The 17,049-nt window shown below is 29.9% G+C and overlaps 1 protein-coding gene across 5 annotated transcripts; it reads left to right on the plus strand.

Moving 5' to 3' along the window:
* The first annotated feature begins 11,150 nt into the window (after window positions 1–11,150).
* On the plus strand, window positions 11,151–16,500 carry LOC114412392. 5 transcript variants are annotated; one of them, XM_028376267.1, is made up of 5 exons: window positions 11,151–11,345; window positions 13,596–13,725; window positions 14,144–15,144; window positions 15,583–16,013; window positions 16,102–16,500. In XM_028376267.1, exons 2-5 carry the CDS (start codon window positions 13,716–13,718, stop codon window positions 16,211–16,213), a joined length of 1,554 nt encoding a protein of 517 aa, XP_028232068.1. In that variant the 5' UTR covers window positions 11,151–11,345; window positions 13,596–13,715; the 3' UTR covers window positions 16,214–16,500. The 5 variants fall into 5 exon arrangements, with proteins under 5 accessions (XP_028232068.1, XP_028232057.1, XP_028232086.1 ...); XM_028376256.1 differs by lacking the exon at window positions 11,151–11,345 and adding an exon at window positions 12,185–12,252; XM_028376285.1 differs by lacking the exon at window positions 11,151–11,345 and adding an exon at window positions 12,276–12,326.
* The last annotated feature ends 549 nt before the right edge of the window (window positions 16,501–17,049 follow it).

Raw genomic sequence — 17,049 nt, forward strand, 5'->3', positions numbered from 1 at the left:
AGGTTTTAGCATAATTTTATGTGTTGAGTACTATTCTAATATAATTTATAAATTTTTATTTTATTATTGTAACTTTTTGAACACTAAATTTTTTAAATAAAATTTAATAATCAAGTAATTTTAACATCTCGCCTTATATTCATTTATAAAATCACATCTAGTAATATAGTTTATATCAAATTAAATATAAAAACTTAATTTTGAAAATTTTCTTTTGATAATGATAACAATTGTAAATATTGTTAATAATATTTTATAAACATTACATGTATTTAAAAAGGATCGATTTTCAATATAGCTTAATACTTCTAATAGTAAATTACTTTTTTGTAAGTATTTATTTAGTAACTTCAATTTTGGGTGGAAAAAAAAATTCAAGACCACTAATATCAAATTAATGCTCACTAAAACTTAAATTTGTTTCAAGATCCAATAAAAAAAAATGGTTTCAAGATTAATACTTTTTAATTCATTCTTCTTTAAGATTCTCAAATATTTGTATTCCAGTAAAAAAAAGTTCAAAGTGATTCTATATTTTAATTTTTTCGTATAAGTTGTAAATAAAAATAAATAAATAAATTCATTTGATATGTATATAAAATAATCAAAACTAAAAGAATTATTCATTAACTAAATGGTGATTTAATCACTGTTATTTTCATGAAAATATTCTTTTAATGAATCATACAATATATGAAATTTAATCTTTATATTCATTTTAATGTTATTTTTTTGTTTGAATTTAAACCAATTGTAAACTCATTTTTCTTATAATATTTTAAATGAGTAATAAAATTTCTCAAATAATTTATAACAATATTTATGTACATACATATTTTTTTAATTATATTAATTTACTCATAAATTAAATACAAAAAATATAATATAGTTTATTATAAAATAATTCAAATTAAAATATTTTTAAAAGCATATGTAAAAAAATTAAAAACTTAAATTAAGGCCTATGGCCGTCACTGGCCTTGCGGCAGCCACAACCCTATATAACACTCAAACAAAGTCAATTAAACATAGAGACATGGATTAAATGCAAATCATATTTGATCATGCATAAAGTAAAAATGACTAATACACATAGACATAACGACTAAAATTTGAATCATACATAAAAAATTGACTCACACATATAGACATAATGAATTTGGAATTTGAATCAAACAACACACCAATTTAGAGAAACACAAATGACACACAGAAAGCTGTAAATCTAAAGAAAAAAAACAAGTTAATGTTAGCAAAGAAATTCATTATCCACAAAACATTAAGCACAAGCATCATCCAAATATTGATCATGTTTAATGCAGAATACAAAGATGAGAACAACAATGAATTTTATCGAGTTAGCTCCTCTTATAAGTAACAACTTTGAAGTAATGTCAGCCACAACTGCGAAGTTGGAACAATTCAATTTGCAAATGAAAGTTATATTTCAGAGAAACTCCTCATGCTTTATCTTATAGCCATATAAGGTTTTCTTTTTTTTTTTAGTTTTTTTTCTAAAGGTTTAGAGTTGAGGTTTTTCATTTTTATGAGAATTCGAGTTTTTATTTTTAATTGAGATGGAAGGGTTGTATGTCAATTTCATGTGAGAGGAGACATATTGGTAAGGTTTTTTATGTGTACCTTTAATTTGCATGAGATTCTTAATTAAGGAGTCTCGGCAAGTAAGTGATACACATTCTCTTATATTTTACTATTGCAAAGGAGAGTACGATTCAAAGAAATGTTATTGTATTTTGATTAGGAATCTTATGATTGATAGGAAAATAATTTTGCATATGTGTGCATATTATAAGTTTGAGTGTGTGACACATAATGCACAATGTGTGTGCTATGTGATGTATGCAAGTGTGATTTTGTGAGAGGATGATGAGTAGGTGAGTGTAAGATGTGTGTAGGAGAGAAACATGAAAAAAAAAGTGGTTACACAAAGACAAACTACAACTGATAAACAAAAGATTCAACCACAAAAAAATAGAATATTGAACAAAGATAAATGACAATGGTTGACCATTTTGCTCGTCTTTCATAGTCTTATTTGATTAATTGTTTACAAGGGATTGAACAAACCACAAATGGATGAAAGAAGTGGACATTGCAACCACCCATTTTGATGAGGACAAGGCAATGAATAAGGGCAAGGAATCTTTAGAAGGACTTGGAGGACCTATGGCAAGGGCTAGAACAAAGAAGGCCAAGGAAGCTCTTAACAAGTGTTAACCATGCTATTTGAATTTAGGCCCAAGTTACAAGTGGAGAAGCTTCGGATTGTTAATTGCACCATGTTCCAAGAAGAGTAGAGGGTGCCACTTTTATTGAGTGGTTTTATTAGCATTTTGTTAGTTGAAATAAAGGCCCAAACTTGTGTTAAAGTGGCTGTCAATTCTCTTGGGATTTGCACCACCTATGGGCTTGTTTAAATTTAAAGAAATTAAGGTTTAATAAGGTGAAAACTCTAGGATTGTGGCTGCCTCTTGGCTGACCAAGGAGTTGCACAATTTTCCATATGTTTATGTGTCTTAATTCTAGTTTTAATTAGGTATAATGACACCATCAATTGTTGTTATCAATTCTAGTTTTAATTAGGTTTAATGATACCATCAATTGTTGTTATTGGTGATCATTTCACTTGTGTAACCAACTTGATGTCATTCCTATTTATAGGCTGCATATTTTCTAATAAAAAAAGAGACCTTGAATTTGAGTTTTTAATCACCTTCTAAAGTGTGAGAGTGAATCTCCTAGTTACTTGAGTGATTCAAGAAATTGGTTTATCAAGGAACACTAGCTTGTGTGTGACACCAATTCTGGAGGAGTGATTCTTCCAACCCCCTTCTTCATTTTCCTTCTTCATCTTTCTAAACCTTCATTCTTTAATCCTACTTGAACACCATTGTTATCATCTTCATTTTCCATCCAAACACATTCAAACTTTGAACCAAATACCTTACATTCAACCCTCCATAAACTCGTCACTTTCTCTCTCATTCAATAAATTTCATAAAAAAAAAGAAAAAAAAACCTTTGAAGATCCATCTTCCACCCTTGTGCAAATGGGTTTACATCACATTTAAAACTACACCTACCATAAAAGAAGGAACATCTCTAGAAAAGTAACTAATGTTTGCATAATTTTACTTTCATGTGCAATTTCCTAGGGTTCAGCATGTAAGAAATTATATCATAAGATCTTGGATAACATAATTCTCACATCTATTATACTCTGTAATTTCTCTAAGAGAATATTTAAAAAACTTACCCGGATTCATAATGTGTTCTTGAAAAGTACTTTAATCCTTGCAACAAGTTTCTTGCCTCTCTACCTTTCTTTACGTGTATCTTTGATGATGAAGATACAAGTTATGTTATGTGGTTTTTCTTTTAAGCAAAAAGTTAAAAAACGTACATGAAGAGTGCCTCACTTTGAACCTTGAGTAGCTTCAATGGTGAAAGAGAAACAAGCTTCTATGTGGTTTTAAGAATGATGAAGATGAGAAGAGTTGAGAGAAGGAAACGAAAGCTCTCTTTTGTGCGATTATTTTGGATCCTCTTTAGAAATGTACAACCATCTTTTTCTTTCTTGTCAGTTGGCATAGGATCTTTGGAATTGGGTCAGTAACTTGTTGCAATGTCGCATAGACCTCACGTCCCAGTTATCCATCCTGCATGGTCATCAGAATAATAGCAAGCAAGTTCAAGATGTTTATGTTGCAACTATTTTAAATGTTGTTTGGTATATCTAGATCAATAGAAATAACTCTAGATTCAAATTAAACATGGCGTTTAAAGAACAAGATTATTGCGGATGTTGCTCGCGCAGGTAATTATAGTTTGGAATAAATATCTACGCCCAAGATCCAATCCATCATGTTATCAATTTTAGTAAAGAATTGTTCTTTATTTTATTATCATATTTATTGCTTTATTAAATCGTTAATTTGACAAGTCCTTGATTAAAATTAGAGACTTGCTATCATGATAGAGATTATGATAATGAGAAACAAGTCCTTTATAATTTTAATCTAAATTTTTCTTGATTGTAGGATTATTGTGAATAGGACATCCGGATAGATCAATACATATGTAATGGTCTTTGTTGGATAAAGATTAATAGATCTCATTTATTAAATTGCATATATAGATGATATATATGTGGATGTCATCATTGAACTGACTTAATTAAGAATTTCTAATAGTTAATATTACCTTGATATGACAATAAGAAGTTCTCAAGAAGAAATACAATAGTTTCATTTGACCTGAGATTATCATAGTAATTAACAAGTTATTTGTTGTATTTTAATTTCGGACACCTAATGCCTTAGGACACTAGTTGAATGAATATTGAATATGATTAAAAACTTGTAGAATTAATGATTAATTAATCAAGAAGGAATCCATCAACTCTAGGTAATGAGTTTAAGTTCTATGATAGAATTAAGATCTTGACCAAGGCAATTGAATGAAAGAAGAATATAGTTTGTTAAGTCATTCATTGATTAAATGTGTTAGCTTATTAGAGTTTGACAATAATACTATACTCTAGAGTTAACCTTGAGTTATAAATGATGGAATGAAATATTATATTATTCTTTAATTGGTTCTTGAAAGTAAAAGATGTTACTTCATGTTATCCAGACATTAAGGAATGTTGTTGTCTGTCTACCTTAATTAGTAAATTAATTATCGGTTTAGTATTGAACTTACAGGGTCACACACAAATGAATGTTTCAATCTTTGCAAGAGAAAATAATTTATTTGATAATTAAATTAGAGAATTTAATTTAATCAAATAAATATTTTTGTGGAATATTATTATATTTTTTGTTAGCACCAAGAATATAATTAATATAAAAAGGGGAGTATTATTTATAAATGTGGAACTTGTCCATAAAATAAGAATAATATTTTGTTGTTACATATCAACAATGTGATTAATAATCATAATTAATCATGTGATTAATTATGAATTATCTTTGTCTTATATCAAGAAGCTTCTTAGAATAAAAGATATGACATAATTTTTATTTTTATAAAGATAAAGAGATATATAATTATTTTAAATCTTTCTTCTTTTTTTTTTTTTTGAAAAAAGACCCAAATTCATACCTCTTTAACGGTATAAATAGAAACATCAACCTAAGGCAAAGTACACCATACACAAACTAGAAAAGTTCAACCCTAGTTGTAGACCTAAAAGTAGAAAGAGGATTTGCATAGATTTGTCTAGCTATAGATACACGTAGAGTCTTCACATTATTGAAGAAAATTTTAGTTGCTTCAAGAACGCACATCCAATACACAAATCTATTTTTCTTCATTTATTATTGTTATATATTTTTTAATGCAAAATAGATCATAATTTTCCGCAGCAAGTATTGGGTACACTTCTACGTAACTATTAATTCAAGAGCAAAGTTATAAAATTCATTCTGGTCATTGACCCGGTTGAGGTAGTAGGTCAATGGTCCAACCGGTAGGCCAATAATTGATCCGGTTTGATCTGATATGTATATTAAAAAATTAAAAATTATATATATATATATATATATATATATATATATATATATATATATATATATCTATTATATATAAGTATATATAACTAACAATATTTGATTAAGAAAAATTCATTCATACTCCAAAATTTAAAATAACAATTGAAATATTAGAGTTGATAACACAAGTTCACAAATAATAATTCAATAACACAATTACACAAGTTCTAGGTTATTTTTGGAGCGTTTTGAAGTGTTTTTTTTTTTTTTGCAAAATGGGTTTTAAAAACCGATCCGGGTGATCGGGTTTATCCCAAATCGGTCGGATCTGACCGGATCATCTCGTGTCAGATGCATAACCAGTCCAATAACCAAACCGACCCGGTTATGCCACCGGGTCCGGGTTGGACCAATCTGACCAGGTTTTTAAACTATGCTCAAGAGGTACAATGCATAATTCATTCACGAATTTCATCACTCTTAAAAACTTTGAAGTTTCTATACACCCGAACAAAGCTCTTGTAATTAAACCTGTCACCTTGTGCCCTCGATTGTGTGAGTGGATTATCGAGGCCACATCTTACGGTGCTTTTCCTGGCATATTGGTAACAATACAACCCTTTGCGCAGAGCTCTTGGCAGCCATGAAGGCCATTGAAATATCATATAGTCATGGATGGCGTAAACTATGGCTGGAGTGCGATTCAAGCTTGGTAGTTGCAGCCTTTAAAAACCTTAAGTCCCATGGCAGTGGCGAACTCGCTGGATAAACTGTATTCACTCGACCAAGAAGATGAATTTGTGGTTTCTTACGTGTATCGTGAAGGCAATGCTTACGCTGACAAATTAAATTAGCAGATTATGGAATCCAAGTCTCGGAGGGCGAGCCCTGGTGCAGCGGTAAAGTTGTGCCTTGGTGACTTGTTGGTCATGGGTTCGAATCCGGAAACAGCCTCTTTGCATATGCAAGGGTAAAGTTGCGTACAACATCCCTCCCCCATACCTTCGCATAGCGAAGAGCCTCTGGGCAATGGGGTACGAAGTTTTTTTATGGAATCCAAGTCTCGGGTTTTATGTGGTGGGATCTTATTCCTAATTTTCTTAGGAGTGTATTTTTTCATGATATGACTGGACTTCCCTCCCAGTTAGGTTTCATTAAGATGCGTGGAGGGTTTAGAACCTTTGTTTAATTGTAACTCTTTCAGTTTTTAATAATATTAAGTTTGTGGGTAGGGGCCGGGATTGGTAGTTTTTCTTGGTGCAAATCTAGTAGGGATCAGGGATGCTACCATGATGTTCAACATGTTTTTGCTTAAAAAAATATTGATCAAATTAATTGTATTTATTCCTTTGTTCGATTGATGTTATCTGGAAGGATGTGAATGGACTCACTTCTAGTTGGTTTTCAATGTAACAAGGAGAAAAAAGGTGTGAGAGTGAGTTTTCATTATATTTCTAAATGTTACTAAATAGAGTAATTTAGATACTAAATTTTAAATAATACCTCAAAAGTTTTAATTTTAGTTTTATAAAACAACATTTCTGATCACATCTTTTACTTATAATAAAGTTCTTGTATTTTTTAAATACTTTTTTAGAGTTCATAATTGTGCTATTAAATAAATATTTAGATAATCTAAAAAATTATCTGAAAATTCTTGAGAATATAAAATTATATTCTAAACATATTTACATGCTTAATATATATATATATATATTCTCCCTCTTTTATTTTTTTCCAGAAAAAAATATTTTGTGTTCCGTAATTTACTTCAAAATTTGTTACAAATCTAAACATTATTTTTAATTCTAATTTAAATAAAAATCTCTTAGAATTGAACATTCAAATAAAGTGTTATGAAAACATATTAGTAATATTTATTTATGTTTAGTGATATTTTTTAAAATTTGTTAAAAATTTTTAACAACATTTTTACTCCGTGTTAAGCAAAAATATGTTATTAAAAGTCATGTGTTGTAGTGTGATGTCATCCAACATGACATGCCACTTAATAGAGGAAAGTTAACCCTTAAAAATAACTTTCATGACAGAAAATAAACAATAAACTAAAAGTTGGTATTTTTTTAGAGAAATAAATTACATCTATAAATTTAAAATTTTATAATAATAAAAACGTAGTTAACTTTAGATTGAAATATATTTTTGTTCATGTAAGTTAGTATTTTTTTTTAATTTTTGATTCTTATAAGTTTTTTTTTTTTCAATTTTAGTTGTGGTAAGATGATATTTTTTCACTTTTGGGTTCTTGCAAGTTTTTTTTTTTTTTTCATTTTTAGTCTTTGTACCTTTTTAATTTTAGTCTCTTTAAGATTTTAATTTTTTATTTATAGTTCCCATAAGTTCGTACTTACAATGATAAAAATTTTAAAATCCTAAACTAAAATGAACAAAATATGTTATATGGATCAAAATTGATAAAACATAAACTTACATGAATTAAAAATTAACAATTTTTTTTACAAAAATAAAAATTGAAAAAAATATGAATATATAAAAAAAATATATTTATGCCTTAACTTTATATATTATCTCCTTGGTATTTGAGTCAGTGAAATCCAATATACATGCCTACATGGGATGGGAGAGATTGGTATCTCAATGTTATTTAAAAAAAAAACATTCATTGTACTTATTATAAAACATGTTAAATTTGAAATACATTTATTAAGTTACTACCTAATAACTTTAAAGAATGTAAAGGTAAATATATGTTAATAATATTATTATGATAGTGACATTAAAACGATATATTCAATCAAAGATGTGGACTAACAAGTGTCATTTTACATTAGCTTCCCATCATTAAGAACAACCTAACAACTAGCTAGTAAACCAATAAGCACGTGAATTAAGGATAGTATGAGTTTATTTCACTTTAATTAAAAATATTAAGTTAGGTCTTGAATATATTACTGTATTAAATATTTAGAGAAAGAATTTTATCATTCATAATAAATCTATTTGGTTCAAAAAAAATTGTCTCCGGTGAAAGTTACATGTGTTTAAAAAAAAAAACTAGCAAGCAACAACTTAAATAAGGATATGAGATCTGGGAACCAGAGGGAGAGTTCAGGCTCGGGTAATTATAAAAATGTGGTCGATATTGGTATTCCATCACCATTTTCTTTTGCGTATAAATTGTCTGTTAACAACGAAAGAATAGCTCAACCAATCAACAAAATTAGAAGGCTTTAAAATGAGTTAGTTGTATGCACTCGAGTAGTTTGGCAGGAGATCATAAACTTCTCTTTTTTTCGCATAAGTTCATTAGTTAGAAGCATATATCAACCTTTATTAGTTAATACAATATATTAATTAATGGATTTGGATTTCTTGATTTTACGATCATTTTGTTTATATTGCTTTTTTTTTTCTTCCGATACATTTATATTGCTTTTTGTATCATGTTATGAAGGAAAATAAATACAAAACCAAGTATAGAAGATCTATACAAATAGACTATAATTTTATTATAGCTAGTTTCATATTTTTTCTATTTCATAGCATAAAGGTAAAGAAGATGAAAACTTTAAAACCAGCTACGTGCATTCATAAGCATGTCTGAGTTTTAGTTAAAAATCTTCAAATTATGGATTAAGTAAATATTATAAGATTTTGGAAGTATTTCTTCCTTATAAGGTGTTGTCTTTTTCTTGGCATTTGATTTTGGACAGATTACTGTTTAAGGTTGTTCTTTTTCGCCAATATGTTATTATAAACTTATAGGAGATCCTTTGTTATGCATATTCTGTAAATACAGATCATGTGTTTTTCTCTTGCTTAGTCCTTTCTCAGGTATGGTCTCTTTTGTAAGTTCGGTTGGGGAGTTTTTATGCGGTTTTCCTAATTTTGGTGCTGTTTATTATATATAACATGGCGGTTTTGTTTCGCGGGAACAAATCATAGAGCTGACAGATAAAAAATAAATAAATCATAGAGCTGAGTTTATTTTTTTGTCATGTGTATAATATGGTCCTCGTGGTTGATAATAATAGGATTAATTTTCAGAAAAATTCTTTTGACATATGGTTCATTTTTTTATAGCATTAAGATTCTCTTAGGGTTAGATTATGATTCAAATTAATTTTGGAATGTGATTTATATTTTGAATAAATATCTTATCTCGTCACATAATATATTATGTAAATCGATTCTAAACAAAATTTATTTTGATTAAAAATGATTTTAAAATCATGTGATTTACATTTGAATATTTTTATTATAGAAGTAAGTTAGTAGTAAAATTTAGTAAATTTTTTTCATCTAACACAAAAGTTACCTAAATTTATTTTTAATCCAAAATCAATTCTAAACCTAAAATTAGAACAAAACTCGTGAATATTTACCTATTATTAAGTTAACTGGTATTTTAACGTGATTATAGAGTATTCAATATGAAACCAGATATGAACTAAAGCAGGGAAAGAGGGGTAACAATTATATGTTTTCATGTTCTTATATTCATCTGATCGATTGTATATCTTGAAAATTTATTTACGATGTAAATGATTTTGTATATGTTTAAAGTATTTCTTATACTTTTTAATTTTTAATTTTATTTTCTTAGCAAAAAAAGTAAAAGTTAATTACAATTTTCAAGAGGCAGCTTTTTTTTTTTTGTTAAATATATAATTTAAGATATTTTTAACAAAGAATCAAATACAAACGCGTTCTTACTAATTTATTAAAATAAAAATAAACATTTTTTAAAGAATGACATTAATTAATATTAAGAATCAAATTTAATAAAATAAATTTTTTAATATATTTCATAAACGTTAAATTTATTTCTTTCACTTTCATATATATCAAGTTAAGACTTTCTTTAAACAAAGAATCAAACACAAACGCGTTACTAATTTATTTATTAAAATAACAATAAAAACATTTTTTAAAGGATAGCATAATTAATATTAAGTATCAAATTCAATAAAATAATTTTTTTAATATATTTCATAAATGTTAAATTTATTTCTTTGACTGTCATTATATTTATTAGATTCTTATCTGTTATTGACTAAATTATTTACAGTTTGGTATGAATATTTATTGACTCAAATAATATAATATATTAATTGCATTGATGACATTCAATATTTACACAAAAAAATTTATTTAATTAAATAGACACAAATTTTTATATTGTTATTTTATTATAAAATATTATATATAATAAATCCTAATTAATTGATAGCATAAAATATAAAATATTACCATAAAAGTATACTATGAGTTTGTCAACTTGACACCTAGATCATGTCTAAAATGTGTTGATAACCTTTTGATAAAACTAACGTTTTAAACAGAATTCTGATTTGTGAACGTGATCATTGCATGTCCACAGCATTGTGAAAATCCTCATCCCACCGAATCTCATCACATAATAATAATAATAATAATAATAATAATAATAATAATAGAGAAGCCAAAGTTGGTTGGCCATTCGTGAGTGGGGAGGATGAAATATTGATTTTTTTTAACTCTTCAATTGGTGGGGTGGGCCCTATCCAAAGAAGGAAAAAAAAATATATAGTCAAAGCAAATAATAAGAAGAAAAGAAAAAAAAAATTGAAAAAAAAGAGAGGAAGAGAATGCAGCGTATATATAAAGAAGATATCGAAAGAGAAGCGAAAAAACAGAGGCACGTACAGACAGCTCAGTTTGTACATGAGAGCCAGTTTCAGATTTGGGATACAGCTAAGTTCTTTTTTTTTTTTTTTTGAAGTATCGAGGAGTTGCAGGATCCTACGGTGGGTGTCACCGCATGCTAACAATTCTCCAACGTAACATGTTGCATCAGCATCACCGGTGAGTTTCACCTCCGGCATCATTGTCAAACTCGAAATGGGTTGGTTTTGTTTTTTGTGTTTTGTTTTGGTTTTCGGTTTTGTGGTTTTTTTTTGGGGGTTTGTTAAGGTTGAAAGTCAAAGGTTTTAGTTTTAGTCGTTTTGTGTTGTGTTGTGTTCGTTTTTGATTCGTCTCCTTTGAAGTTTGGTCGATGGATCCGTGGGCACCAATGTGGTCGTGTTGGTTTTTTTTGTTGGAATTTTCTCGGGAAAATTCTGGTTGGTGGGAAAATGGGATAGAAAATAGTAAAGGGGTGATGATGATGACGATAACGGTGAGTGAGGGATAAAATAAAAGTAGCGAAATCTGATAAAGATGGAGACTTTGGAGAGAAACAATTTGTGGGAATTGAAGGACACTATGAAAAGTGAGAGAGTGATACTACAGAAAAGTTGCATATTTTTGGTTTGAAATTAAATTTTGATATGAGGGGGTTAGAGGTGAAGATTTAATGCTACAATATACCGTATTGAATTTGGGGTATTGGAGGGTAGGGTCAGGACTTCGTTTCACTGTTGCTAATGCATTAATTGCAGAAGGAGAAGGTGGAGGGTGTAATGTGTGAAGAGGGAATGAGAGAGAGAGAGAGAGAGAGAGAGAGAGAGAGAGAGAGAGAGAGAGAGAGAGAGAGAGTCACAGTTGACCATTATGAACGTTATAATTACAACTCATCCATTATCTATCTCTTGGTACTGTGTGGTTGCTTTTATTATTAGGATTAATTTATTTATTATTAGGATTAATTAATTGAATTATTTTTATTATATAGTTATATATCTCTTCCTTTTTTTTTTATCAACCTTAAGCATTGAAGTACGTTTACCGACATAAGGAAACTCTTTCTCTTCTTCGCCAGTTTTGGACTTTGGTAAATTCTCTTTCTGCTTTGATTTTATTTTAGCCGTGTGATTCTCTCTCTTCCACTCTCTGGTGACTTACATGGTTTGTGTTCAAACCAATTTTGTTTTATTTTTATATACAACTTTTTTTTTGCTTTATTTTTCAATTTTCAATTTCAAATCCTTTTGTTTCCTACATGTTGTCATTCTTATTTTATTTTTTATTCTTTTGAGACTTTCATCTCCAGGTGAAGTCAGAATTTTCTGAAATTGTCTGTTCTCAAGGGAGATAGATAGAGAGAATCAGAGAATAAGAAAATTGAAGGTTTTTTTTTTTTGTTAAAATATTTTTTTCTTCTGAATGCTGAGCAAATCCTATTTTCTCTTTTAATATGAGAAGTATCTTTTTAGCCCTTTACTATTTTATGGGGATAAGAAGGTTTTGGGATCTGAGATAGATCTCTATTATGGTTTTGACCATGTTCCCTGATTTTCCTTCATGAGATTCCAGTGTAAGTTTTAACTCGGCTGGGGATTTTTTGCACTGTACTTTTTATCTGGTTTTCTAAACTTGTTTATTCTGATGAGTCAGATCTTAATCAGAGCTAAAGGACAAAGTATTTTGGTAGGGATTTTGTAGGGAGTCATCTTGTTTATGCAGACCTTGTGATTTAAAATTTCGGTTTGTAATTTTGTAGTTGAAAACTTTCGAAAAAGTTTGAGATTTTTAAAACTTTTTTCTTGTCCTATTACACCATCTTCTGTACCTTCCTTGGATTCTACTTAGGCGAAATCTTTTTCTTATAAAAAGGAAAAGGCAACTAACTGGTACTTGCTTTTTAGTACTTAAAATATATATTGATATATCTCATATGTAATATGTATGTGTTGTGTGGATATTAAAAGCTTAATATAGAATATGGTCCCTAGTTTTGCTGGTTTAATCTAAACCTTGTTCTTAGAATTTGTGGTAAACTCTTTATTCCCTTTTCTTATGCTATGGTTTATTTTATAATTAGTGTCATGACTAGAGTTGGGTTCTGGTAAATTTCATTCCTGGTTTGTAATCAGGAATATAGGGTAAACAGTGACAGAATCAGTGTTTCCTTTATACTGCAATCCAAATAAATAATTTATGATTTCTTATTGATTAGAGAATTGGCACTTTTTCTTTCTTTTTTCTTTTTCTGTTTTTTTGCTCTTTTAAATAAGATTATCTTTTGGAGCAGTAGAATAGAATCTTATTATTGGTGCTTGGCTTTGAGTGTACCTTTGTAGATCATTGAAGACATTATTGCTCTTGTTTTCATTATGTGCAGTTAAATTTTAGTTGGTTACTAACCTATCATTGTTGTTGTTTGCTGGTTTTCAGATCCCCGCAGAATATTGTGTAATCAGACTAGTCACTAATCTCTTTGGTTGACAATAATAGTCAAAATACCAGTGATTGTTGCACAGAAAATTTGCCCATGTATTTATACCTCAGCCCACCATGAAATTAGGTAACAAACTGTTCATTTTATGGTACCTGCAATTGGTTGTTTTACTATTTCCAGCTGACTTTTGTATTTGTTCTTTGCTTTGAAATGGGTTGGACTAGTATATATTTGTTTGGCCATTTGGGGTAACAAGATTGTGACACCTGAAATGGGGATCATCGTATACATATATTTTAAAATTTTTTAGGCCGTGGTTGTCAGTTCTAGTTGAGGGTCGATTGTTTCTTGACCCAATTGTTCAGTGTGGGTTAAGGATATGTTCTTTCTAGTTCTTTAAAAGCCATAATAATATAACTATTTTAATCAGTGGTTCTTCCTATGATTTACTTAGTTTTAAATGGTATGTGTTTTATGATCAATCTCCTTAGTTTTAAATTCTAACCTAACTAATTTTTTTGCTGGTATCAAAATGAATGCGCAGAAGGAAATAAAGTGACTTTTCGACATTCAAATATTGGTCTTGAGCCTGAATCTCAAGCGTTTGTGTTCATTGATGATGATCAAGTTTCCGATGGATACAAATTACAAAACCAGAAAGTGAAGGAATATGAGAATGTAGTTCCTGCCTTTTTAGAGAACAATGAACAAGGTTTAGATTCATCACAATACAACATGGAGTCAGCTGATTGTATGAAAAATGAATATGAAGCAAAGGTAAAGGACATAGTTGAGCCAGTTTCTCATTCTTCCAAGGATATGGAGTCATTTATGAAGTTTCCAAATGATGTAGAATCAGTTAAAAGGTCCCTTACTTCACCAATCTCTAATCCTGCAGAGGGAAGAGACTTGCCTAGGAATTCTGTGGATGGTTACATGGACAAAACTGTCACAGAATGTGAACCACACCTAGAAGTGTGTTACAAAGAGAGTAATTATCATGTTGTCAAGGACATCTGCGTTGATGAAGGGGTCCTTAACAAGGATAAGGTCATGTTTGTGAATACTGTTGATGAAAAGGCTCACAATTTCTTCCATTCAGAGAGTTACGAAAATAAAGAAAAGCAGAAAGACAACACCAGTATCAAGGCACTAAGCCTAACACCAACAGAGGAAAAGGCTCACAATTTCTTCCTTTCTGAGAGTTACGAAAATAAAGAAAAGCAGAAAGACAACATCAGTATCAATGTACTAAGCCTAACACCAACAGAGGAAAAGGCTCACAATTTCTTCCCTTCTGAAAGTAAAGAAAAGCAGAAAGACAACACCAGTATCAATGTTCTAAGCCTAACTCCAACAGAGGAGTCTGACGAGGTTCATGCTAATCATGACCAACCCAAGGGTTTGATGCACAAGGATGGGGACGCAACTGAAAAAATTTCTGGTAATGTCAACAAAGAGATGAAGCCTTTACCAGAAGACAAAGTTTTGTTGCAAGATTTACTCACTGAGGATTCTGTATCTTCTGATGACAAGGGTGAACAGGTATTCAACATATTATCAAATGTAACCTAAATATATTGTTTGGAAATATATGTTACTTGTTCTTATAGAAGGATTAACTTTGGTATGTTAATTAATTTGTACAATTGTTACTTATTAGATTTAATCATATTAGATACAGCATTGAAAACACAATGTGTGTTCATGTTGGAGTCACTAGTTGAGCAGGACGGCCAAAGATTTTAAAAATTTTAGAAACATTGTATATTATTTGCAATTTACCTACTATTAAATAAAGTTTCTAGGTAGTTGATTATTCCCCATATCTATGTTGTGACAAACATATCTTTCGGAGCTTTTATTTCTAAAATGTTATTGGCCAAATTTTGATATTCTCTTACTGGAAATTGTGTATTTATGTGTACTGAAGGTGTTAGAAAAGAGAAATTTCAGAAAATGATATCTTTGCTATATGTGCAGATCTCCAATGAGCCTGAATTGCACTCCCAATCAGAAGGCTCCAAAAATACAGTTGAGGAAGCAATATTGGAAAGTCCTTCTTTGGCATTGGCAGATGATGAATCAAATAATGATAACATGCTTTCAGAGAAAGAAAGCTCCACTCATCAATTGGATCCTTCACGTCCTTCAGATTGTGGTAAAGAGGAATGCCACCAAGCTGGTGTTTGTAAATGTGATGAAATTCAACAAACAATGAAGCCAGTAGAAGGGAAGTCCGATGATCAGGCTGTAACTGGCCACATTCATCACAGCTTAGGCGAGGCAAGTTTCTCTTCCATTGGCCCCATGTCGGGTCGAATAAGCTACTCAGGGCCGGTACCTTATTCTGGCAGCATCTCTCTTCGATCAGATAGCAGCACTACCAGCACGCGATCCTTCGCATTTCCCATGTAAATTGCCAGAAAACTTCTTGAGTTAATACTTATTCCTTTTTGCCAGTAATGCATGACTAATAAGCTGTGATTTGTGCCTTTGCAGAATTCAATCTGAATGGAATAGCAGCCCGGTCAGGATGGCGAAAGCCGACAGGAAGCACTTCCGAAAGCAACGGTGGTGTTGGAGGGATGGCTTTCTATGCTGTAAATTCTGATAGTAGTTTCATTTTTAATAGGTTAAAGATTAATATATATCATTTAAATTCTACCTTGAGTATCATGCTTATACATCATCTTCCTAGCTGTTGAGTAGTGTGCAGTAGGTTTAGAATGGCCAGTCAATGCTCCTAAATGTTTGCAGGCAAAAGTAGTCGTTTTAGCATAGCTTTCATCTGATTCTCTCCTTTTCTCTTTTTGCCTATACATGGTTTCATTGATTTTTTTATTTTATCTCAATTACAAACAATTAGTAGTACATATTAAATTTGAATCTTTTTACGTATAACTGCAAGCTTTTAAATTAGAAGGTAGTTAGTTTAATCATTGAAGCTTCTTCATTTGGTTGTTATGAATGTAATTTAAAATGTTGCCCATGATTTTTTGTATAAGCAAAAAGTTGCTCATGTTAATATGGGCATGAGAGGATTGAACCTTCATATTTACCACAGGTTAGGTACATTTATTGGAGAACATCAGGAAAAATAGATAGAATAAGCAATTTGCTTTAAATAACCAAAGAACACAAAGTTGTGCCAGGAAATTCCGATGACCACACATTTTAATGGGAGAAACTTAACTCTAGTATCATTATATTGAAATTCTTTTTACTTGGTTTTGCGGTACAATGCTTCAAATAATTCATCTCCTCCTGATGTTGGATTAGGTTTCCAAAATGCTTCCTATCTTGTGCTTGTTTGATTTCAGGTCTTTCCAAAATTTTCGTTGTCATTATGAAACATTTTGGTCCAAAATCTTGCCGTTATTCCCTTTAAATCTTTTGTTTTTTATTTTTTACAAACCCTTTAAATCTTAATGACGGGGATTTTATTTT

Source organism: Glycine soja, chromosome 1 (genome assembly GCF_004193775.1).
Source record: "Glycine soja cultivar W05 chromosome 1, ASM419377v2, whole genome shotgun sequence".
In the NCBI taxonomy this organism is placed as follows: Eukaryota; Viridiplantae; Streptophyta; class Magnoliopsida; order Fabales; family Fabaceae; genus Glycine; species Glycine soja.